Raw genomic sequence first — 24,680 nt, 5'->3', positions numbered from 1 at the left:
ACCCGACATCCAGGGTGGGACTCAATTCACAACCCCTAGTTTAATAGCCACACGTTCTTCTGACTGAGCCAGCCAGGGGCCCAACAGTTGTAGGTCTTTAACCAACAATGTTTAATAGCAGAAATCAGCTAGAAAATATAATAAAAATAAAGAGTTAAACTAGAGAAATACCACCTGCACGTACACTGGTGACTCTCGGTTTTGTTTTGGTTTTTTGTTTTTTTGTTTTTTTTAGAGTTTATTTTTTTATTTGAGAGAGAGAGAGAGAGCACAAGCAGGGGAAGGAGCAGACAGAAGAGAGGGAGAAGCAAGCTCCCTGCTGAGCAGAGAGCCGGATGTAGAGCTTGATCCCAGGACCCTGGGATCATGACCTGAGCCGAAGGCAGACGTTTAACCAGCTGAGCCACCCAGGTGTCCCGATGTTCCACATTCTGTCCTTTATATAACACTTATTAGTTCAGTGATTTGTAAACTTTCTGGTCTAAGGACCGCTTATGCTCTTAAAAATGATTTTGGACTCCAGGCGTGCCTGGGTGGCTCAGTTGGTTGAGCCACTGCCTTTGGCTCCGGTTGGGATCCTGGAGTCCTGGGATCAAGTCCTGGAATCGAGTTCTGTATCAGGCTCCCAGTGGGGAGTCTCCTTCTCCCTCTGACCTTCTCCCCTCTCATGCTCTCTCTCACTCTTTCTCTCTCTCTCAAATAGATAAATAAAATCGTTAAAAAAAAGTTATTGCGGGGCACCTGGGTGGCTCAGTGGTTTAAGCCGCTGCCTTTGGCTCAGGTCATGATCTCAGGGTCCTGGGATCAAGTCCCGCATCCTGCTCTCTGCTCGGCAGGGAGCCTGCTTCCCTCTCACTCTCTCTGCCTGCCTCTCTGCCTACCTGTGATCTCTCTCTGTCAAATAAATAAATAAAATCTTTATAAAAAAAAGTTATTGCGGACCCCAAAGAGCTGGGATTTTTTTTTCTTTCAGAGTTATTTTTAAATTTATTTTTAATTTTTTAAAAAATTTATTTATTTGACAGACGGAGATCACAAGCAGGCAGAGAGGCAGGCAAAGAGAGAGGAGGAAGCAGGCTCCCTGCTGAGCAGAGAGCCCCATGCAGGGTTCAATCCCAGGACCCTGGGATCATGACCTGAGCTGAAGGCAGAGGCTTTAACCCACTGAGCCACCCAGGCACCCCTCAAAGAGTTTTTTTAATGTGCATTATATCTTTCAATATTTACTGCATTAAAAATTAAAACTGAGGAATTTAAAAAACATTTGATTCATTTAAAAAAAAATAAACAATTTTGGGGCACCTGGGTGGCTCAGTGGGTTAAAGCCTCTGCCTTCAGCTCAGGTCATGATCTCAGGGTCCTGGGATCAAGCCCTGCTTCGGGCTCTCTGCTCAGCGGGGAGCCTGCTTCCCCCTCTCTCTCTCTGCCTGCCTCTCTGACTACTTGTGATCTCTGCTTGTCAAATAAATTAAAAAATCTTTTTAAAAAATAAACATTTTCGGGGCGCCTGGGTGGCTCAGTGGGTTAAGCCGCTGCCTTCGACTCAGGTCATGATCTCGGGGTCCTGGGATCGAGTCCCGCGTCGGGCTCTCTGCTCAGCAGGGAGCCTGCTTCCCTCTCTCTCTCTGCCTGCCTCTCTATCTACTTGTGATCTCTCTCTGTCAAATAAATAAATAAAATCTTTAAAAAAAAACCAATTTCATGTTAACATAAAATCATACATTTTTAAATTAAAATAACTATAGACTTGGGGCGCCTGGGTGGCTCAGTGGGTTAAAGCCTCTGCCTTCAACTCAGGTCATGATCTCAGGGTCCTGGGATCGAGCACCACATCAGGCTCTCCGCTCAGCGGGGAGCCTGCTTCCCCCCACCCCACACACTCTGCCTGCCTCTCTGCCTATTTGTGATCTGTCAAATAAATAAATCCTTAAAAAAATAAAAAAAAAATAACCATAGACTCCAAAACAAGAAAATATTTAATGAGAAGAGGAACATTGTTTTATAATTTTTGCAGGTCACTTTAATGTCTGGCCTCAAGAGTAGAGAGCTGTGTGTCCTTGTATCTGCAGCCGTGTTTAGTGTATTGTGATATTATACAGGCTACACTGTGCACTCGTGAGACAGTGATTATGAAAAAGGCAGGTAAGTATCTTAATATTATTATAAACATCTTAACCTCTTGAATCCCTTGAAAGAGGGCTGGGGAACTCCCTCCAAGGTTCTGTGGACTCACTTTGAGAATCATTCCTTAGCTTCGGGTTTGATAGAGCTTAGAGACAGTATCCTGGGAAACTGAACACCTTTGGGGGCCAGGTGACCTGGTTCAAGAGACAGCTCTGAATACAAGCAAGAGGAGCTTGTATGTTCTCTGACCTGAGATACTCTCTGAGCTCAGATACTCTTTGAGCGGGGGTTTCTTCATCTCTAACATGGGGATAGGAGTCATTAAAATAGTAAAAGCACCTCTTCCTACGAAGGTTGTAGTGAGACCCAGAGGAGATGACTCTCAGACTTGTGTCTGGCATGGAGCATACAATAAACATTTGCTGTTATAATTTGGGAAACGTCATTTTATTACCAACACTTTTTGTGCATGTAGTTAATTTCTCCAGAGCCCTGTCTTGGGGCTGGGCGCTGCTAGGGATGTGGTGATGATTGAGACGGGCTTGGCCCTATCCCTGGGGTGCTCCAAGTCCAGTGGGTCACAGCGTTTTCATTTGTGGGGGATTGCCCTTAGCACCGGGTCCCTAACGGACATGAGTTCTTAAAAATGGGGAAACAGGGAAGGGCATTCTAGGCAGTGGGAGGATCAGCCAAAGAGCCCTGGAGGGGGGACAGCGCTGGTCTCGGGACTGACTGGCCAGGTTATTGTGTTCATCTGTCTCCAAGATCCTTCAATCCTGGGGTGCCTGGGTGGCTCAGTCCTTAAGCGTCTGCCTTCGGCTGGGGTCCCTAATCCCAGGGTCCTGGGTTTGAGCCCCCCATCAGGCTCCCTGCTCTGCGGGAAGCCTGCTTCTCCCTCTCCCACTCCCCCTGCCTGTGTTCCTTCTCTCACTGTGTCTTTCTCTGTCAAATAGATAAAATCATAAAAAAAAAAAAAAAAAAAAAAAGAAAAGCTTAGATCCTGTTGCTGGTGGGAAATAGGTGTGCATATCTAGGTGTTTTGTTTTTGTTTTGTGTTTTTAAAATTCCCCTTCCTTCCCAACCTCTTTTTGTATAAATTTAGTTTCTGGAGGGGGGCCGCTGGCTGGCTCAGTCGGTAAAGCATGAGACTCTGGATCTCAGGGTCGTGAGCTCAAGCCCCGCACTGGGCAGAAAAAATAAATAAGCAAACAAAGTTAGTTCCTTGGTTCTGGGGCCTTCTGGGGAAGTCCCACCACTGATCTAACCTCAGTCTCTCGTGCTGCAGATCCTCCGTTTTGCTGCATATCCACCAGCGACCGGTGCACACTTGGGACGGCCGGGGAGAAGAGGTGCCAGGGATGGCGCGGGGTCGGGGCCGGGCGCCTCCACTGTCCCCCATCCGGGGGCCGCCGCTCCGGGCCGGGTGAGTCAGTCCCCGGCGGCTCCCGCGTCATGCAGGCCGCTCCGCTCCGCGCTATTTCGGGCTCCGGGCGCTATAAATAGAGGCTCACGGAGCGGAGCCGCCCCCCTCCGCTCTGGCCCCCCTGCGTCCCCAGCCTCGCCGCGCGATCGCCGGGCCGCGCGTCACTGCGGCTAAGTTTAGAGGCGGGTGGGGACGCCGGCCTGGTCACTGCGCCCCTCGGCCGCACCCCCGCTTCCAGAGCTTTCGGATGGCGGTTCTCTGCCCCTCGCCCAGCGTTCCTCCGGCGGAATTAGGGGCGGGGGTCCCCATATTCTCCGTCTCCATTCCAACATCTCCGAGGCGCAGAGGAAACTCAAAGTTAGGATTAGGGGAAGGTTTTGGGACTGGAGCAGGAGTCTGATTCGAGAAGTCACCGGGGGAACTGGAATTGCTGCTGGGATTTGAACTTGGAGCGTTTGGAAGGAGGGCGCGGAATATGAGTGGGGACAGGTGAAACATTCGAGCTCGCCACTCTGGGAGTCGGGAAGCTTCGAAAGCAGGATCCGAAAGTTCTGTTGGGGAATCGAGTAGAAATCAAACTCGGAAATGATGTAGAACCGAGGGCAACTTTTCTGCACGCTAATGCCAACAAGCTCGGCGTTACATTAACCGCAAGCGGCGGGGCCTTTGCCGCACTTGTGCCCCCAAAGAATCGAGTCGGAAGTAGCGAAGAGACCGCCTGGGAGGGGTTTTGTCCCCGGGCGGGGGGCGCGGAAACTCTGGCAGAGCAGCTCCCCGCGCCTCTACACCCCAAATCCTCTTGCGGGGCGCCATCGCCCCCTGGCGGAAAAGGCCCGAGTTGCAGGTTGGTTTGGCAATTCCAGTCCCCGAAGGGAGAAACTAGTCCCACCCAGGCTGGTCTCTTTCTAGAATACAATCTCTTGCCCTTGGATTCAGGGACACATTTCCATGGTCCTTCCCTGTGTCGCTGGGGACTCAGTTCCCTCATATGTCAAATAACCTGTCGATACCTAAGGGGAAGATTATCGTGAGGCCTTAGCTCATAGTAAGTGCTCAACCTATTTCGATGGGACTCTAGTTGGTGGCAATATTTTTATTATTTATAGAGCTCCTCACCCTGTGACAGTGTGAGCTCCCCTCCCGCATCATCTGCCTCACAGCGCCGTGCTTTTTCTTCTTCATAGCACAGGTGGCCCTCTGAAACTCTCTGATTTGTGTGCTTCCTTCTCGTGGCCGGTCTCCTCCATAAGACCATCAGCCGCACAGGGCAGGGCCCCGGGCTGACTTGTTCACCACTGTGTCCCCGGTGCCTGGCACATAGTAGGTGCTCAGTATGTAGGGATTCAAGGGGTGGGTGAACTGTCCATCTCGATATGGTACCCTGTGGTCTTACTGAGTCCTCAGCAGTTACAGATGGGGAAACTGAGACCCCCAGCAGTGCAGTTGCTTGCTGGAGCAAGCCTCTGCTCTCTGCTCGTTCCCACAATACCCTGTTTGGTAGCCCCTTCTGGTTGCCAGGCGCTGGGGGGTGGTGCGTGGGGGTTGGGTGAGTGGGGAGGGGTGAGGTGGGCAGGTGGGGTGAGGTGGGGAGGGACATGGTGATACAGCAGTGACCACAACAGCTTCAGCCCCTGCTGTCCAGGACTTGGTTAGGGCTATTTTATTTTTATGACAAACTCAAATCAAATATAGCACCTACTGTGTGCCAAGTTCAGTTTTAGGCTTGTGACATGTAATTCATTCCATTCTCGTAATACATCTACTATTGTTATTCCCATCTTATTTAAGATTTTTAAAAAAATGTATTTGTCACAGAGAAAGAGAGGAAGAGAGAGCACACAAGCAGGCAGAGGGAGAAGCAGGCTCCCCACGGAGCAAGGAGCTGGATGTGGTACTTGATCCCAGGACTCCAGGATCATGACCTGAGCTGAAGGCAGACGCTTAACCGACTGAGCCACCCAGGCGGGTGTCCCCCCATCTTATTTATTTTTAAAGTTTATTTTATTTATTTATTTTTAAGTAATTGCTCCACCCAGCATGGGGCTCAAACTCACCACCCGGAGATCGAGAGTCACTCACTCTACTGACTGCTTCAGCCAGGTGCCCCATCCCCATTTTAGAGATGAGCAAACTGATACGCACAGAGAAGCTGAGTGGCTGGCACAAGGTCACACAGCTAGTAGATGACCTTGGGGGAGAATTACACCCAGTGATGAGCCTGCATAGGTAGGAGGGAGAATCATGGGGATGGTATGCTTCCTATCAGACATGCAGAAGCCAGAGAGACAGAGGACTGGTATCTTCTAACTTTGCAAGAAAAATAACTAGGAACCCAGAACTGAAGATTCCAATTGTGAGGACAAAATGAAGGTACCTTTGAGATGAGCCAGACTCAGAATATGACTGTCCAGAAAGCTCTCTGAAAGCATTAGAATTGAATGGACTCCAGCAAATAGGAAAATGAACTCTGAAGAGAGAAGGTTATAAAAAGTAACAGAATTGTTATGGGTTGACGCTTGTCCTCCAAAAAAGATGTGTTGGAGTCCTAGCCCCTGGTACTTCAGAATGTGACCTTATTTGGAAATAAGGTCTTTACAGAGATAATCAAGTTAAAATGAGGTAATTAGCATGGGCCCTAATCCAGTTTGACTGGTGTCTCTATGAACAGGGGAGTTTAGGCACAGAGACAGACACACACACAGAAAAGACCCTGACGCAGAGAGAAGATGGCCATCGACAAGCGAAGAAACTCCTGAGGCTACCAGCAGTTGGGAGAAAGGCCTGGAACAGATCCTTTCCTGATCCTTTCCTTGTGTACTAGGAGGGAACACAGCCCCGCCAACACCTTGACTTTGGACCTGTAGCCTCCAGAACTGTGAGACAATTCATTTCTGTCACTTAAGCCACCCAGTTTTGGGTACTTTGTTACAGTTCTCCTAGGAGATTAATAAAAAATGTATTTATGAATCAATTGTACAAATAAAAATTATTTATAAAAAACTTCTGTAGTAGGTTCCTAACAAAAGCTGGAATCGTTGGAGAGATAGAGACAATCAGTATATTCAGGTGTATGAAAAAGATGTCTTTTAATTAACCCATCAGTTGAGGCCCCTAGGATGGCTCAGTTAGTTAAGGGTCTGCCTTTGGCTCAGGTCATGATCCCAGGATGCTGGGATCAACCCCCCTATGTCCAGCTCCCTGCTCAGCCCAGAGTCTGCTTCTCTCTCTGCCCCTCCCCTTTGCTTGTGCACTCTCTCACGCTCTGTCTCAAATAAATAAATAAAATCTTTGAAAAAATGAAACCATCAATTCACTGAAATTCCAAGCTGCTAAAATCCATCTAGAAGAGAAAGGGTGTAAGAACAGTAAAGACAGATTTGAAACTGAACGGGGTGGGGGGGGGGCTTGCCTGATGTGATCACAAAATGTATTAAAATAAAATCATTAAACAGTACAGCATGGAAGCAAGGAGCAGATATAAAGATTAATAAAACTTAAGAGAAATGTCAGAAATAGACATATATAGACATGTATATATGGGAATTTGGCTCACGATAAAGGTGAAATATCAAAATTGGGGAAAGGGGGGTGCCTAGGTGGCTCAGTGAGTTAAAGCCTCTGTCTTTGGCTCAGGTCATGATCTCAGGGTCCTGGGATCGAGCCCCGAATCAGGCTCTCTGCTCAGTGGGAAGCCTGCTTCCCTCTCTCTCTCTCTGCCTATTTGTGATCTCTTTCTGTCAAATAAATAAAATCTTTAAAAAACAATTAGGGAAAGTATTGTTTTTTTTTAAATAAATGGTATTGGGACAGTTGGCTACATTCATCATAAATTCCTGCCACAGTGCATCTTCAAAATTAAGTCTTATATGGATTAAAGACAGAAACAAAATCGAGACTCTGAAAGTATTCAAAGTAATTACAGGATATTTTTATGACCTTGGGGATATGGCAGGTCTCTTAAACAATACACCAAAAGCCAAAGTCAGCATCGAACAGACTGATAAACAGTTCTGAATAAACACTAAGAATTCTCTGTGACATAAATAAATGGTTAAAATACAAAGTACAAACTAGGAGGGGATACTTGGAAATATACATAACTAAGAATTAGAATCGCAATCCATAAAGTACTCCTACAAATTAAGACTAATAAAAAAAAAAGGCATACAACCCCATTAAAAAAATGGGCAAAGGATATGAGCAAGCAATCCACAGAAGACAAACTACATAAGACCAATAAACTCAACAAAAAGATGTTCTCTCTCCTTAGTAACTGGAGAGCCGCAAGTTAGAACAGTGTGATGCTGTTCTTTCAGGAAATGACTAATACTAAACTCATCAACCAGGTCTCTGCTCAGATGTCTCTTCCTCCAGGAAGCCCTTCCCCACCCTGGGGCTCGGTTGGGCGGCCCCTTCTTTCCCCTCCCCTCCCGCCGGCGGTCCCCGGTCTCCCACTCCGGGCGGTCACTGGGAACTCAAGTGTGTTTCGCCCACTGGACTGGAAGCCCCAGGAGGATAGGAGGGAGCTGTGCTTGTCAGTGGTCACCGCTGAATCGCTAGCACTGCCCCGCACAGGGCCAGGAACAGAGGAGGCGCTCGGGAGTACGTGTGGAATGAACGAATGAATTAATGTGGAAACCGAGGCCAAGTGAATGGCCCAGAGTTGGGATGTGAACCCAAGTCTGGACTGAGAGGAGGAACCTAATTTTTTTTTAAGGTTTTATTTATTTATTTAACACAGAGAGAAATCACAAGCAGGCGGTGCGGGGGGGCGGGGGGAGCAGGCTCCTCGCTGAGCAGAAAGCCCGATGGGGGGCTCGATCCCAGGACACTGGGATCATGACCTGAGCCGAAGGCAGAGGCTTAACCCACTAAGCCACCCAAATGCCCCGGAGGAACCTAATTTGATCTCCAGCCATTCCGCCCCCAACCCCGCTCCTCCACTCCACCCCACCCCACCCCACCCTCGCAGTGAATCCTGTCGGGAGCTCGAGCCTCATAAGGGCACCGAAATGGAACTCCTCGGCAACCGCAGACATTCAGGTGGCTAAGTCAACCGCTTTCTCCAACCCAAACCTCCGCAGTCCTCCAGGACCATAGAGAGCTGCGCGGGGACCGCCCCTCTCGAAGCTCTACCCCTCTGGGGAACGGTGAGAGCCGAATCGGGGGCTAGAGAGGCCGGAAGTGCGGCGAGTCCGGGGACGCGCTGGCCGCGTCGGCGGTGGGAAGCCTCGGTCCCTCTCCGGTTTTTCACTGGCGGCTCGGGGGCAAGGGTGAGTCCTCGCGGCGCTCCAACCGCCGGCTCGGTCGAGAGGGGCGGGGGGAGGGGGAGGCGATTGGCAGCCACAGGAGCCAATCAATCGTTGCAGTGTTTGAGAGAAGGACGAGATGGAGCGAGGGGAGGGTATCAGGTGCGAGCCCTGGGGGCGGGAAGGAGGGGACAGAGGCTGGACTGGACCAACGGAAGGCGGGGAACAGTGAGTGCGGGGCGAATAGAAAGTGGGGACCTTGAGGGGCGGGGCTAATGGAACGCCTGGACCGGTAAGGGGCGGGGCGAGCTGAAGGTGGAGGCTCCCTGTGGGCGGGGCTTTAAAGAATCCCGGGCACTGGGTGTTTGAAACTTGACGCTGCGGAGCCCCGGGATTTTTGGGGTGGGATGGCAGTGAGTGGGGGTTCCTGCTGGGAGGATGGGAATGCAGGCGCTGGTGTCTCCCTCGCCCCCGCCGCCATGTCTTCATTTCCAGGCCCCAGAAGAACCTTGGGATGGACGAAGAGGGAGTGTGGCAGCCCTCTGGGCCACCCACGAGGAAGAAATTCTTCATACCGCTGGAGGAGGATGAGGCCCCTCCTGCAGGGGTAGGACGAGGAGATGGGGAGGAGGCTGGGAGGTTGGGCGGGCGATTGAGAGGAAGGAGGACAGGAAGGGTCCTGTGGCCACCCGTGTGGGTTAGGAAATGTGATCTGGGTCACCTTGGGAAAACACTTCTGCTCCCTGCAAGTCTGTTTCCCTATTTGTAAAATGTCATGGTGATTCCAGGAGAGGGCTCCGGGCAGGGACAGCGAACCGGCAAGCCCTGTTTTATGTAGACGGCACCCTGGTTGGCAAAACAGTTTATTGCTGACGTTTGAGAATTGGAAGGCTTTGCAATTAAAAAGAAAGTCTGCGCTTTGGGCATGTTTTGGTAAATGGAAGCAGCTGACGACGCTGAGATTGCACTCCTACGGGAAAACAATTGGCTAGTACTGAGGACTAGCTGGTCGCTAGGTGCTAGGAAGAAAAACAGAGTGGGCTAAGGGTATAGGGGGTGACGGGGGAGAGGTGCTATCTTACGTGAAGAGACTGCTTCTCTGAGGAGGTGACATCTCCCCGTGATCTGAAAGAGGTGAGAGAGTGAGCTGTGTGAGAACTTCTGGAGGCAGAAGGGACAGCCAGTGCAAAGGCCCAGGGAGTTCAAGGCAGGAAGAAGGCCATTGGGACTAGACTAGAGAAAGCAAAAAAGAGGTGAGAGGTGAGACCCCGCCCCCCCTGAGGCAAGGGGGCAGGGACAGATCGTCCAGAGTCTTGTGGGCTGTGGTGACAGCTTCGGCTTTTGCTCTGAGATGGAAGCCACCAAGGTCTCCAAGCAGAGGGTCATGAAATGACAGTGAACAGACTGTGGGAGTAAGGGTGTCGGCAGGGAGCTGGTGAGGAGGTGACTGCAGGGGTCCAAGGGAGAGAACACAGTGGCCGGGACCAGTGCAGAGGCTGAGGAGTGGGGAGAAGGGGCTCGATCTTGATTTTGACACTCCCCTCCCTTGCACAGGTCAAGCCCTTATTCAAATCCACCCGGAGCCTGCCCACCGTGGAGACCTCACCTCAGGCAGCCCCTCAGACATACGCTGAGTATGCCATCTCGGGACCTCCAGGAGGGGCTGGAGCGCCACAACCCCCGGGGCCCGAGCCCCTGGCAGGAGAGACTGCTAATCCGGCCCCCAAACCAGGGGCGAAATCCAACAGCATCATTGTGAGCCCCCGCCAGGTGAGGACGGGATGGAGAAGTGGGGGAGACTCGGGTTATGGGGCAGGGAGTTCTGGTGGGTAGTAAAAGGGAGGCTGAGCTCTGGCCACTGTGCTCCGGGCTGGGCTCCTCTTTCATTCATCCATTCAAGTGCCACGTATGGGTTGAGGTGGCCCTGTGTCCTGTTGTTTGGTATGACAAAAATACCATAGGCCGGGTAGTTTAAACAGCAAACATTTATTTCTCAGAGTTCTGGAGCCTGGGAAGTCCAAGATCAAGGCCCTGGCAGTGTCCAGGAAGGACCCCGGTTCATAGACTGCTGTCTTCTCGCTGTGTCTTCACACAGCAGAAGGGGTGAAGGAGCGCTCTGGAGTCCCTTTTATGAAGCCCTAATCCCCCTCACGGGGGCTCCACCTTCATGACCAAATCGCCTCTCCTCACCTCCTAATACCATCACATCATGGGTTAGGATTTCCACATGTGAATTTGGGTAGGGGAGACACAAAAGTTTAGTCTGTAACACTCTGACTCTTCTTTTTGGGGGTGTGACCACATTAGTGCAACTAAATTTCCTGTCCCCTGGGTTTGTTCATTCATTCAAAAACTGCTTCTTTTTTCTTAAAAGATTTTATTTATTTATTTGGCAGACAGAGATCATAGGTAGGCAGAGAGGCAGGCAGAGAGAGGAAGGAAAGCAGGCTCCCTGCTGAGCAGAGAGCCTGATGCAGGTCTCGATCCCAGGACCCTGAGATCATGACCTGAGCCAAAGGCAGAGGCTCAACCCACTGAGCCACCCAGGTGCCCCAAAAATATATATAATTTTTTAGAAGGATTTTATTTATTTATTTGAGAGAGAGGAAGCAAGGGGGGCAGAGGAAGGGAACCTCCAGCAGACTCCCAACTGAGCATGGAGCCCAACGTAGGGCTCGATCCCACGGCCCTGAGATCATGACCTGAGCTGAAAACAAGAGTCGGATGCTTAACCCACTGAGCCCACCCAGACGCCCCCCACAAAAATAAAATCTTAAAAGAAAAATAAGAGGGGCGCCTGGGCGCCTACTTGTGATGTCTCTCGCTGTCACATAAATAAATAAAATCTTAAAAAAAAAAAAAAGAGTTACTGTATGACCCAGCAAGTCTACTTCCAGGTAGACGTTCCAGAGATAAGACAACATACATCCGTACAAAATCTGGGGCACGAGTGGTCCCCGCAGGTTTGTTTCAAATAGCCAAAAAGTGCAGACAACCCACATGTCTGTCGGCTGTCGTCTGGCTCCTTTCACCTGGCATAAGGCTTTCAGGTTCCTCCCCAAGGAAGCATGAGTCTGTGCTTCCTTCTTTCCCCTTCACGGGCTTGAGGGTATCCTGGCGTGTGGGGGCGCCGGGCGGGGGTTCTCCTCCCTCCGCTGTTGGTACTCATTGGTTATCCCGAAGATGCTGCCCCGAACATTTGCATTCGGGTTTTTTAGTAGATGTGGGTTTTCGGTTCTCTGGGGAATTTATGCAGGCGTGGACTTGCTGGGTCATGGGGAGGCTCTAGAGGGAACTTTTTTAGGAACTGCCAAACCATTTTCTCCAACGCGGCTTCAGTTTAGGTTCCCGCCAGCAGTGGGCGGGTGTTCCAGTTTGCCCAGATCCTCACCGCCTTTCCTTGTCTGTCTTTTTGACCGTTTCGGCCATTCTTGTGGGTGTGAAGGGGACTAGGTGATCCATTTATTTATTTGTTTATTTATTTATTTATTTAAGATTTTATTTATTTATTTGAGAGAGAGTGAGAGAGAGCATGAGAGGGGAGAAGGTTAGAGGGAGAAGCAGACTCCTCGAAGAGCAGAGAGCCTGATGCAGGACTCGATCCCAGAACTCCGGGATCACGACCTGAGCCGAAGGCAGTGGCTTAACCCACTGAGCCACCCAGGTGCCCAGTAATCCTTTTTAAAAAAGTATTTTGTTTATTTGAGAGAGAGAGATCATGAGCAGCGGGGAGGGGTAGAGGGAGCTGGGAGCCCGATGGAGGGCTCCATCCCAGGATCCTGGGATCATGACCTGAGCCCAAGGCAGATGCTTAACTGACTGAGCCAGCCAGATGCCCCAAAGTAATCCTTTAAAAATGAAAATGGGATCCTGTCTCAGGTAGACATCCTAACTGGAGGAGGAGGGGGAGAGGGACATGTCCATGACCAGGCTCGGGTGTCTGGATGGTGGGGCTGTCCCCGAAGTGGGGCCGGTTGGAGGGGCAGGTATGAGGGCTGATGCTGAAGGCACTTGGGAGGCAGTGAGGCAGACCTCCTGGAGGAAGTGTCCCACAGCTCCAGGACACACACGTGGGGCCAGGGGAGAGGGCTGAGCTAGAGAGACTCAGGGATCCTTTAGTTAAGGCTCAGGGCTGGGGGGAGGGGCTTAGGTCAGAGCCAGAGCACCAAGGACATTTCAGGCTGAGGAGGTAGACTCTGGAGAGGAGGACCACAGGCATAGGCAGGAAGAGGTGGGGAGGTGTTGACAGTGGTGGGGGAGGGGGCCCTGGGGTGGCCGTAGTCCCAGGGTTATCCCTGTTAATGGCTTTGGCCCTTCCTCCCTCCCCAGAGGGGCAACCCCGTGCTGAAGTTTGTGCGTAATGTGCCCTGGGAGTTCGGTGACGTGCTTCCTGACTACGTGTTGGGCCAGAGCACCTGTGCCCTGTTTCTCAGGTGAGCTCTGAGGGGCTGCCCCACCTTCCAGGGAGGCCTGGGAGGATAGCCCCGGTGTTATGGACTGTTCACTGGGAGACCTTTGCATGTGACCCTTTTGGCTCTGGGCCTTCATGGGACCTTGTATGGGAGGAAAAGGTCTTAGCCTGGAGGTGCCCAGAGTCAGAAGAGCTGCAAGCCCAGACTATGGGTCTGAGGGAGGAGGGGCTGGGGGCATGGGCTTCTCAGTCTTAGGGAGGACAGGGCTGGGGGGCCTTAGGCTCCTGGCTCTGAGGGAGGAGGGAGTTGGGGGCTTGGGCTCCTGGGTCTGAGGGAGGAGGGAACTGATGGCCTGGACTTCTGAGTCTAAGGGAGGAGGGGCTGGGGGCCTGGACTCCTGGGTCTGATGGAGGAGGAGGCTGGGGGGCCTGGACTCCTGGGTCTGAGAGAGGAGAGAGCTGGAGGCCTTAGGCTCCTGGGTCTGAAGGAGGAGGAGGCTGGGAGCCTGGGCTACTGGGTCTGAGGGAGGGAGGGAGCTGGGGGCCTGGACTTCTGGGTCTGAGGGAAGAAGGGGTCAGGTCACTCATGTCCCAGACATCTAGGACGAGTTGATGAGAACCAGGATTTCTCTACCCTCTGCCGCCATGAAGCCCGTTCCCTCTCTACTCCCCGGGGTTCCTCTCCAGACAGAGCTTGAGGGGGAAGTGAAACTTCTAAGTTCCTGTCCTCCCTGCAAGGTGGGAGAGCTGGCGGCTGCTGGGCAGAGATGTCCCCTAGTTCCCTGGGTGGAGAAGCCACCCCTTCCCCCTGCCAGCGCCCTTTGAGGCCAAAGCAGACAGTCCCTGGGATGGGCCTGCCTCCCAAGACCAGCTGCACAGTGTCCCTCAGTCCACGCTCTCGGATCCCTGGTTTCCTATCCTCTACCGAAAGCCCAAGTCTCTTGCCTGCCTCCGTGAGGAACCTGGGGTCTGTCCCTCCAGGGAGCAGAGCCAGGCAGCCCTCGCTGCGAACTCCACGGTGCCCCTGCCTTGCTGGGTGAGCCGGGCCACGCCCTTCGCTTCTCTGAGCCTCAGATCCCTGTGCTGCCCACGCCCTCTGCCTGCCAGCGGGACTGAAGAAGGGCTCCTGGGGTCTCGGGGAGACTGAGGCCTCCCAATCCCTTCCTCTTCCCTGCCCCCCAGCCTTCGCTACCACAACCTCCACCCAGACTACATCCACGAGCGGCTGCAGAGCCTGGGGAAGAGCTTCGCCCTGCGGGTCCTGCTCGTCCAGGTGGACGTGGTAAGCAGCGGTCACTTCCCTACCGGCTTCATTGGCCCCGTCTGTGAAATGGGGCACGTTGGGCCTCACGGCCACCAAGTGGACTATTGAATCCTGAGGGAAGATGAGAGCTGAAACCTCAGTGAGGAACCACCTCTCACGTCTGGGATTGACACCCTGTATTGGCAAGGGGGGTCGGAGGGTAAAATCATCTGTCTCCTCCTTCCCCATCCCACTTCGGCCGAACCCAGCCCTCTGCTGCCTGAATGTGTCTTGAATCTGTGTCATCCTCTCATCTGGGGGCTTGGCTCCAGCCTCTTCTCTTGTCTCATGGCCTCCAACCTCAGTGCCTTCCCTCCTTACTGCAGCCAGAGGAGTTTCCCTAAAGCACAGATCTGTCTAGATCTCTCCGTGGCTCTCCAGTGCCCTCTGTGGCCTGTGAGGCCCTGTGTGCCTGCCCCCTATGCCCCATGCTCTGGGTTCATTTCTTTTCTTTTTTTTCTTTTAAGATTTTATTTACTTATTTGGCAGAGAGAGAGGGGGAAGCAGGCTCCCCGCTGAGCAGAGAGCCGGAAGCGGGGCTCAATCCCAGGACCCCGAGATCACAACCTGAGCCAAAGGCAGAGGTTTAACCCACTGAGCCACCCAGGCGCCCCTCTGGGTTCACATCTAAGCTTCCGTGTGGTCACCCCTTTACATTATTCTCACATACTATGTGAATCATAACTCCTCAAGCCCTCTTTCCCCTCCCATCCTTTGGACAAGCTGTTCTCTGTGGAATTCCATTTTTGCTCTCCTTTGCCTCCTTCGCACCTCTTCATCCTCCTTCAGATCTCAGCTCAGATGTCCCTTCCTCCAGGAAGCTCTCCCTGATCCCCTGGGCAGGTCAGATGCTCCTACGCTCCCATCTCAGTACTGGCCACTGTGGCTCATCACTGTGCGGGGACAGTTTATCTACCTCATCAGACTGTGAGCCCGAGAAGGCAGAGCTTGGGCTGTCTTGGTTGCTGCGGGCTTGTGGCACTGCCTGGCACAGGTGGGCTCCCGGTCAGAGCTTAGCACGTGTCAGTCAAGTGGAAGGTGCTTGGCATCCTAACCTACTGTGTTTTCAAGACTGCAATCCCTTGCTTTCTACCAGATTTCTCATTCTGGTTTTCTTTTCCATCCAGAAAGATCCTCAGCAGGCCCTCAAGGAGCTGGCCAAGATGTGCATCCTGGCTGACTGCACCCTAGTCCTTGCCTGGAGGTGAGACCGAGGTTCCCCGCCCAGGTCAGGCTCCATCCCGAGAGTCAGTCCACTGCCCACCCCCCCCCCCCCAGATCTTTCCTTCTCCTGCCATGAACTCCCCGTATGAGCCTGGTCCAGGCACTGCCTCCCTCTGGGCCTCAATGTCTTCATCTTTAAAATAGGGTCTTAATATCTTAGAGGGCCATGGTCACAAAAACAGGTAACCGAGAGCAGATTGCCAGAACCATACCAGGCACTGACAAGTTAGACATAAAGTCTGTCTGAATAACTAATTCCACATCTGGGTTTCTAAAGACAATGTAGATTGGCCAATTTCTAATTGGAAAAAAGATATCCCTTCCTCACACCATAAAGAAAAATTAAATCCTGACAAATTAGAGACATCAAAAAAAAACACACAAGGTATTAGAAGAAATCTTACAGGAGAGTGTTTTTGTAATCTTGGGGTAGGAAAAGTTTTGGGTCTAAAGCAAGACCCAAAACCCCAAAGCCATAAAGGAAAAGGTTTGGCTGATTTGAGAATATTAAAACTTTAAGACTTCTGGATAGTAAGAGACTGTAAATAAAGTTAAAAGCCAAGTGACAAATTACAAAAAAGTACTTGCTGTGCACATATATATATATACACATACACAATTTGTGTATATATATATGTATAAAATAAAGATTTAACATCTCTAATTTATGTATGTATATATGTTATATTTATACAGTGTTAATACACTTAAATATTTATACTTATATGCATATATTTAAATATTTATTATATATTTGTATGTGGAAAGAAATTTCCAGAAGTCAGTAAGAGCCCAAATAAGCGTCTAATTCAGGTTGCCAAAACACATGAAAAAATATCAACTTTATTTTTTAAAATTTTATTTATTTGTTTGAGAGAGGAGGAAGCAGGCTGCCCACTGAGCAGAGAGCCCAATGCGGGGCTCGATCCCAGGACCCTGAGATCATGACCTGAGCCAAAGGCAGAGGCTTTAACCCACTGAGCCACCCAGGCACCCCATCCTTGTGCTCTTTTCTCTGAGGAAGGTACAAGGGTCTCCCGAGCTATGTGCCAGAAACCAGGCACAGAGACCGTAGAAGTTTCCTCTTAACCTCACAGAAGCCTTTCCAGATTGGCTTCTCTCACTTAGCAATATGCTTCTAAGGTTCCTTCAGGCGTTCTTGTGATTTGGAAGCTCACTTCTTACTGCTGAATAATATCCCATTGTCTGGATGCACATTCTTTCCCAGCTGTGTAATGTTCCATCAGGCAGATAGGCCAGGTCATGACCTTGAACTCACGACCCCAAGAGATCAAGAGTCACATACTCTACTGACTGAGCCAGCCGGGCGCCCCCAAGTTAGTTGTATATTAAAACAAAAGCAATTGTAAACGTTACTCTATTTTGTGGGAAGTAGCGTCATGTCACATAAAGTTAAAGGTGCTGTTTCTCTCAGCCAGCTGTGTCATTTTGGGCAAGTGACCCCACCCCGCTGGTCCATGTTTGCTCCTCTGTATAATGGTTTGAAAATATTAAGTGCCATATAGGAGCTTTGGGTGAGGATGGGGGGTTTCTGGAAGCTTCGGACCATCATGAGTTAGAGCAGCACCTGGCATGCATCTAGACTCCCATGATGGCGAATGGTTCCTATGTCTTTACATGCAAATCATGGAATATTTTGCAACCATTAAATAAAAGAGGCCAGACTCCTTCTGCTGACAGGGGAAGACATCCTGCTTATATTGCAGAATGTGAAAAAGAAAGCAGATTCTAGGACCTGACACAGCATGGTAACGTGAGGGTCCTGAACAAATTATTTTTTTTTTTTTAATTTTTTTTTTTTTAATTATTTATTTATTTGACAGGAGAGAGAGAGATCACAAGTAGACAGAGAGGCAGGCAGAGAGAGAGAGAAGCAGGCTCCCTGCTGAGCAGAGAGCTGGACGCGGGACTCGATCCCAGGACCCTGAGATCATGACCTGAGCCAAAGGCAGTGGCTTAACCCACTGAGCCACCCAGGTGCCCCGGTCCTGAACAAATTATTAAGGACTATAACAGGAGGGGCGCCTGGGTGGCTCAGTGGGTTAAAGCCTCTGCCTTTGGGTCAGGTCATGATCTCAGGGTCCTGGGATTGAGCTGCATTGAGTTCTCTGCTCAGCAGGGAGCCTGCTTCCCCCTCTGTCTGCCTGCCTCTTTGCCTGCTTATGATCCTTGTCTATCAAATAATAAATAAAAATCTTTTGCCTGGGTGGCTCAGTGGGTTGAGCCTCTGCCTTTGGCTTTCAGGTCATGATCTCAGGGTCCTGAGATCGAGCCCCGAGTCAGGCTCTGCTCGGCGGGGAGCCTGTTTCTCCCTCTCTCTCTGCCTGCCGCTCTGCCTACTTGTGATCTCTCTCTCTGTCAAATAAATAAATAAAATCTTTAAAAAAAAAAAAAAAAAGAACCGTTAACAATAATCCTGCTGAAGAGAAAAGCCACAACGCCCGTCTAATGGGAAAAGAATTAGAAAAATGAATGTTTCTTTGAGAATATGAACCATCACTTAATTTAAAAAAAAAAAAAAAAGAAACCAAAAAACATTGCTCCTTACCTTTCCTAAGGCCTTGACCCTGAATCCTTTATTTACTTCCACTCAACTCACTCTTCGCAAGTTCCCCGAACAAAAAAGGCCAGCTTCTTCCCAGAGCCAATAAACTTGAGTTACTTTCTTCTGCACACAGATAGAGCCTTGTGAAGATATGCTTAGGTCGCCTACCTTTGAAGCAGTTGGTTACAGGTCAGAGGAACCCGTGCCTGATGTGAAAATTGTGATTCTCAGGTTGTTAGCGGCTATAGTAAGATTCGGCTGTCAGCTCGCCCTCGGCCTTCCTCTTGAAGGCATGCTACATTAAAAACTGGCAGTGAGGACTGAATGTCTCCTGAATTGGTCTTCCTGGGGCTGGGAAGAGAGTAACAGTGTTTCTGGTTTTTTCTCCCTCTCAAACTCCACATACCCGCTTTCCTTCCAGAATAGCTCATGTTTTTTTTTTTTTTTTTTTTTTTTTTTTAAAGATTTTATTTATTAATTTTGACAGAGAGAGATCACAAGTAGGCAGAGAGGCGCCCTTGAAGCCATGGCTCCTATAATTGTCGCAATTCTGCCACCCACTCCACTTTACAGATGAGGAGACTGAGGCCCAGAGAGAGAAAATCACTGGCCCCAGGGTCACTCAAGTGGGCAGGAGCCACCTGAATCCAGCGGGTTGGGCTCCCAGGCTCAGCCCCTTAGCCAGCAAAGGTGCGCCTGGCCGGGGTTGTCTCCAGGGAACATTTAGAGGAGGAAAGTTCATTTTTTTCCCCTCTGTATTTGAGTTAGCATCATAATGAACATAATGAACCTAAAACATGCCCCCCTCCCCCTGGCTGACCCGAATGTTCTCACCCCAGCCCCGAGGAGGCCGGGCGCTACCTGGAGACCTACAAGGCCTATGAGCAGAAGCCAGCGGACCTCCTGATGGAGAAGCTGGAGCAGGACTTCGTCTCCCGGGTGAGGCCACGGCACCTCCCTTCCCAGGCCTCCCCCAGCTCCTTCCCGAGGCTCGAACCTTACCTCTTCTCCCCATCCCACTCTCAGCTCCTTCTCCCCTTTCTCACTCACACAGTGGCTAGAGGGGTCTTCTTTAAGCACAAACTTGATTCTGCCTTCCCCAGCTCAGAACCCTCCCATGGCTCCCCAGTGCCTTCAGGGAAGCCTGGCCTCCTCACCACACTCTACAAGGCCCTGCCTATAATGCCCAGCAGCCCTATCTGCCCCTGGTGTCACATTCTGTCACTTCTCCCAGACATGGCTCACTCCTCTAAGCTTGTGACCTTCTGTTCCCTCTGCCTGCCTGCCTAATCCCATCTTTCCCATGTCAGCTTTGATGCCTCCTTCTCCAGGAAGCCCTCCCTGATCCCTTGGCCAGGTCAAGTGCCCCCGTTGGGGTCTCCTCCCCGAGCCCTCCCTGTGTGGGTCACCACTGTCAGGAGCTGCTGTGTCTCCCACACTAGACTGGGAGCCCCAGGAGGGCCAGGCTGGCTCAGTCTCTGCTATGTCCCCAGCACACGCAGTACTCAGTGGGTGCTCAGGGAGTACTGGCTGAATGAATTATTTAACCTGGGCTCCCATGACTGAATAATGGTGGACATTCACAGCCATCGCTGAGGTGGGTAATCTTTCACTTGCCTGAAAAGAGGCCCAGAGGGGTCCATTCCCATGCCCAGCCCTCACAGGGAGCAAGCAGTGGGCTGTGGTTTTGAACTCACATGGGACTTCAGAGCCTGTAGTCTTCCCCTAGGCAGAACCAACTCAAGAGAAATGGTATTTATCTTCTCATGATGGGACGGACACCCTCTCACCTGGGTGGAGACCACTCTGAGATGAACTTATATTTTTTAAAATTGTTTTATTATTATTTTTTAAGATTTTATTTGTGAGAGCATGGCGTGGGGGGTTGGGGGGAGGAGGAGCAGAGGCAGGAGAGGCCCTGCACTGAGCAGGGGGGCCCGACACAGGGCTTGATGCCAGGACCCTGAACTGAAGGCAGACATTACCCAGGTAACCTACTGAGATGAACTTTTTTTTTTTTTTTAAAGATTTTTTTTTTTATTATTTATTTATTTGACAGAGAGAGAGATCACAATTAGGCAGAGAGGCAGGCAGAGAGAGAGGAGGAAGCAGACTCCCCGCGGAGCAGAGAGCCCGATGCGGGGCTCGATCCCAGGACCCTGAGATCATGACCTGAGCCGAAGGCAGCGGCTTAATCCACTGAGCCACCCAGGCGCCCCTGAGATGAACTTTTTAATCAAAGAAAAAGGCATTTACTTCAACGCCTGCATGCAGGGTGTCTGGGGACACAGTGGTGACCCAGCACTGCCCTCCACAGGCTCCCTCTTACAGTCATTTCTTCTCGCGATGCATCTCTGCCTCTTTCCCTTCCAGGTCACTGAATGCCTGACCACCGTGAAGTCAGTCAATAAAACAGACAGCCAGACCCTCCTGACTACTTTTGGGGTAAAGAATGATTCCCTCATCCCAATGGGCATTTTGACCCCTTTGCTTTTTCAAGGACCCCCCCCCCCCCAGCTGTTTCCTTCCACTGCTCTGCCCTTTTCCCCCATCCTTCCTGCCTCCCCTGCCCTCACACAGGACCTCAGCTCCTTCCTGGGATCTCTGAGACCCCCCGATCAGCAGGTACAGGGTAGTCTCGTGCTCCCCATCTCTGACCCTTCCCTCCCATCTTCCTCAGTCTCTGGAACAGCTCATGGCTGCATCACGGGAAGATCTGGCTTTGTGCCCGGGCCTGGGACCCCAGAAGGTAAGAGATGTGGGAATGGGCTTGAGGGGCCGAGGCAGGAGAGAGCTCCAAATTAAAGGGAGCTCAGATCCCAAAGCTCTAAGATTTCAGAAGGCTCACAGTGCTTCTCCTATAGCTGGGGAAAACCAAGGCCCCGAGAGGGTGGGGACCAGCGCAAACTCACACAGTCAGTCTGGGACAGACTCAAGATCTGTCTCTTTCTCTCCTAGTCCCCAGAGCCCCCTCCGACTGACAGGGAAAGAAGCAAAGCCCACTCCAGATGCAGCAAACAAATGGCTCATTTAATAACAGGCTCCTCGTTTCTTTCTTGCTCTCACCCAGGCCCGGAGGCTGTTTGACGTCCTACACGAGCCCTTCCTGAAAGTGCCCCGATGACCTCAGCTTCAAAGGAGGCCCTTGGTGTAACAATAAAGCATTTTCCTGGCCCAGGCTGCTGCTGGCGTGCTGGAGCAGTCACCCAGGGTGGGGAGGAGGGCAGGGTCCTCTGTGCTCGCTCTCTGCTGGTCCAGGTGGTCACCTCCAGCTTTTCCTAATGGCAGCCCTCAGTTTCCCGGGAGGAGACTACACGGGATCCTGCTGAAGCTTCTTCCGCTTCTTCTCCCGTCCTGTGGGAGCCACCTCCCCGGACTCTGGATGCAGCGGTGGTCTGGGGATCTCCTCCTGGGCCGCCGTCTCCGGCACCCCACTTTCCCGGCCCCGCTTCTTCCTCTTCTTGGTGGATGCTGGATCTGCCCTGGCTTCGGGCTCCCCCTCGCCCAGCAGCTCCAGCTCCAACACCTCAGCCTGTGGGGCGCTCATCTCGGCCCTTGGCTCTGTCGCTTTGTGGCCGCGTTCTTTCTTCTTCTTCTTCTTGGTGGCTGCTAGGGCTGTTTGCAGCTCGAGGTCCCCAGGTGGCTCAAGCTCCATCTGAGACTCCCCTGGCTCCTCCGTCACGTTTGGCCATTTTTCTTTCTTCCTCCTCTTTTTGGTGGACGCTGGAGCGGCCTCAGAGTCAGGCTCAACTTCATGTGGTAGTTCAGGCTCCATTATCTCCCCTGGGAGCACCAGAGGGCCCATCTCCAGCTCCATCGCCTCAGTCGCAGGCTCCATCATGACTTTGTACCCCTTTTCTTTTTTCTTCTTCTTCGAGGAGGGCAGTGGGATGGGTTCCTCCTGGGGCTCCACCTTCAGCGGGAGCAGAGCCTTGGCTGGCATCCCTTCCCGCTCCCAACCTTCAGTCCCCTTCTGCCTCTTCCTCTTCTTGGTGGGAGACAAGACCGTCTCTTCCAGAGGCTCCTTTTTAATTGTGCGTTCCAGCTCCACTGTCTTTTCTTTAGGCACTGGCATCTGCTCTTCTGGTTCATCTGTTTCTGCCCCTTGGGGCTTCTTTTTTTTCTTCTTGGTGGTGGTAGACGGGAACGGTGCTCCCGGGGGCTCTGATGTCTCAGCCGTGGGTTCTGCTGCCAAGGGCTCCATCACTTCTGGTTCCCTCAGCTCCTGCTTTTTTTTCTTCTTCCCCACGTCCCCATCTGGAGACCCTAAAACTGTGTCCGCCTCCAGGGCCCCAAGCCCATTAACCGCCTCCTGGGGAACTAAGGCTTCTGGTGCATGTCTCTTCTTCTTCCTCTTCCTTGAGGCTGCCGACTTCAGTGCCAAGATGGACCCAGGCCCTGTTACTGGTAGGCTGCCTCCAAAGGCACAGAACCGAGGCCTCAGGCCAGGGGGTATCTGTGGCGGGGGGCTTGCTGGGATGGGCTGCAGCAGGGTCCCGGGTGGGGATTCTTGGGGACCATCAAAGATCCTTAGGCTGCCCTGGGGGGCTGGGGCACAGGTGAGTCCCCCTCCAGCCTCCCCTGAGGGAGCCAGCAGGATTGCTTCTCCAGCCTGGGGGCCGCTGCTTCTGAGGACCCGGTAGCGGTGCCGCTTGCCTGCCAACTTGCCCTTCACAATCTGGGAGCCCGAGAGAGGCACCAGCCGGCCATTGAGGCTGAAAGGAAAAAGGGGGAGGCAGAAGCTTTATCAGATTGTTTTGGTGAAAGGGAGGAAAGGAGTTCAGAAACAGTACTAAAAAAAAAAAAAAAAAGGATTTTATCCATTTGAGAGAGGAAGCACCAGCATGGGAGACAGAGAAGCCAACTCCGAGAGCGATGCAGGGCTTGATCCCAGGATCCTGAGATCACGACCTGAGCCAAAATCAGATGCTTAACCAACTGAACCACCCAGGCGCCCTGAGTGCCTTTGGAAAGCCCCTCTAAACTTCCCCCAAGTTCAGCCACTGGGGTGGGGGGTGGGTATTCCCAGGAGGTGACCTGGGACCACTCACCAGTCTGGGGCGAAGTCTACAGGAGCCTGGATAAGCCACAATTCCGTATCTGGGTCCCTTAACACGTCCAGAGAGAAACGACTGGACCCTGAAGCTGGGGATGTCGTGGTAAAGTTGGGGGGACAGGAGAACGGAACAGCACCTGCAGAAGAGGAAACGGGGTCTGCTGTCACTTCCCCGCGGATCCAATCCTCCAGGGTGGCCACTGGCCGTTGGGTCCCAGCCTCCTGAGCGCCTCAATCCCCCCACCCGGTCTCCTGCTTGTCCCCCAGAGGCACCCCTATCTCCACCGAGCCAACTCCTGGAGGCGCCCTTCCCTCCACCGGTAGGTTCCCCCACCCCATACCCTCCCTCAGTCCGAAGTATCTTCTGAAGTCAAGGAGGTAACTCTCTTCGGAGGTCCTGTTTCTGGGATGTCCCTTCTTCCGTCCGAACGCCCCCGGGCGCCCCTTTCTCCTCCCGGCAGTCAGCTCTGCACCCCGCCGGCCCATCCTGATGCAACTCACCGCTGGCCGGGGTGCCCGCCATCCCAGGACCCGTGCCTTCCTCAGACCCAGCCGCCAAGAGCCACACTAGTGGCGCAGCTGACCACGTGGAACCAGGAGGCGGGGCTTCACCCGGGAGCGTCCATGCGGTGCGGGAGCACGGGGGTGTCGCTCGGGGCCCGCTCGCTCTACGAGCAGAATGGGAGGAGTTTCCGCTTGTGCACAGCAGACAATAGAGGAAGACGTCTTTCCCCGAAAACTTTCTCCCCCAAGGAGCTGATTAGCTGCTTGGCGGGTGTTTGCGCCTCGCCGGGTCCCGGCGGGTATCCCCCCCCCCAGTCTCTCATATTATTTGCTCCAACGTCGTCTTAAAGGGGCCGGCCCATTGGTAGCTTCTAACTCTTAAAGAGACAGGAAGCTCGATTGGTGTGAGATTCTGAAAGAGACAGGTAAGAGTCTAGGTTGGCAGGGCCGTGCTTTCAGTATTACAGCCCCTTCCTGGGGGCTCAGGTGCCTGAGAAATTCGGAACTTGGGTGGGACAAGTGGGAAAATGGAGAAACGGGGTAATTCCTCCGGAGGGCGTGAAGTACCAGCTTCGGGGCGGGGCTTCTGAACTCCTAGGGAGCGGGAAACGTAGAGGGAGGAGCCTGTGCGCCTCGGGGCGGGGCCTCTAGACTCCTAAGCTAAACACGCGTGGGGCGGTGCGGGCTAGGGGGCGGTCTTTGTGGACCAAATGAGAAATATATATATGCCACCGAGGACTTAGTCTAGTGCGTGGGGGACATTCCCGAAGGCTTTGAGGAGGGGAGAAGGAATAGAAGGCTTGATTAGCGCCGTTTCTTC

The 24,680-nt window shown here is 52.1% G+C and overlaps 2 protein-coding genes across 4 annotated transcripts in view; one reads left to right on the top strand and one right to left on the bottom strand.

Moving 5' to 3' along the window:
• The window catches only part of ERCC1 (ERCC excision repair 1, endonuclease non-catalytic subunit), a 31,139-nt gene extending 9,564 nt beyond the window's left edge, over positions 1 to 21,575 (top strand). Inside the window, exons 2-13 of one of the 3 annotated variants that reach the window (XM_045987660.1) lie at positions 2,015 to 2,142; positions 3,410 to 3,547; positions 8,632 to 8,814; positions 9,292 to 9,403; positions 10,351 to 10,566; positions 13,126 to 13,229; positions 14,390 to 14,489; positions 15,638 to 15,714; positions 19,140 to 19,239; positions 20,674 to 20,745; positions 20,981 to 21,049; positions 21,371 to 21,575. In XM_045987660.1, coding sequence (XP_045843616.1) covers positions 9,311 to 9,403; positions 10,351 to 10,566; positions 13,126 to 13,229; positions 14,390 to 14,489; positions 15,638 to 15,714; positions 19,140 to 19,239; positions 20,674 to 20,745; positions 20,981 to 21,049; positions 21,371 to 21,424 — 885 coding nt within the window. In that variant the 5' untranslated portion in view covers positions 2,015 to 2,142; positions 3,410 to 3,547; positions 8,632 to 8,814; positions 9,292 to 9,310 and the 3' untranslated portion in view covers positions 21,425 to 21,575. Of the gene's footprint in view, positions 1 to 2,014; positions 2,143 to 3,409; positions 3,548 to 8,631; positions 8,821 to 9,000; positions 9,025 to 9,291; positions 9,404 to 10,350; positions 10,567 to 13,125; positions 13,230 to 14,389; positions 14,490 to 15,637; positions 15,715 to 19,139; positions 19,240 to 20,673; positions 20,746 to 20,980; positions 21,050 to 21,370 lie in introns of those variants that run through there. The other 2 variants (XM_045987659.1, XM_045987662.1) reach the window with 2 other exon arrangements.
• Positions 21,576 to 21,595: 20 nt separating this feature from the next.
• Positions 21,596 to 23,910, bottom strand: POLR1G (RNA polymerase I subunit G). The gene is made up of 3 exons (XM_045987640.1): positions 23,858 to 23,910; positions 23,352 to 23,493; positions 21,596 to 23,015 (listed from the first exon to the last, which is right to left on the bottom strand). The coding sequence occupies exons 1-3, from the start codon at positions 23,877 to 23,879 to the stop codon at positions 21,611 to 21,613; spliced, it is 1,569 nt and encodes a 522-aa protein (XP_045843596.1). The 5' UTR covers positions 23,880 to 23,910; the 3' UTR covers positions 21,596 to 21,610.
• Between the last annotated feature and the right edge of the window lie 770 nt (positions 23,911 to 24,680).

The sequence above is a fragment of the Meles meles genome, chromosome 19 (assembly GCF_922984935.1).
Source record: "Meles meles chromosome 19, mMelMel3.1 paternal haplotype, whole genome shotgun sequence".
NCBI lineage: Eukaryota > Metazoa > Chordata > Mammalia > Carnivora > Mustelidae > Meles > Meles meles.
Note: the sequence above shows the minus strand (reverse complement) of the source record. Positions and strands in the feature narration are given on the sequence as shown.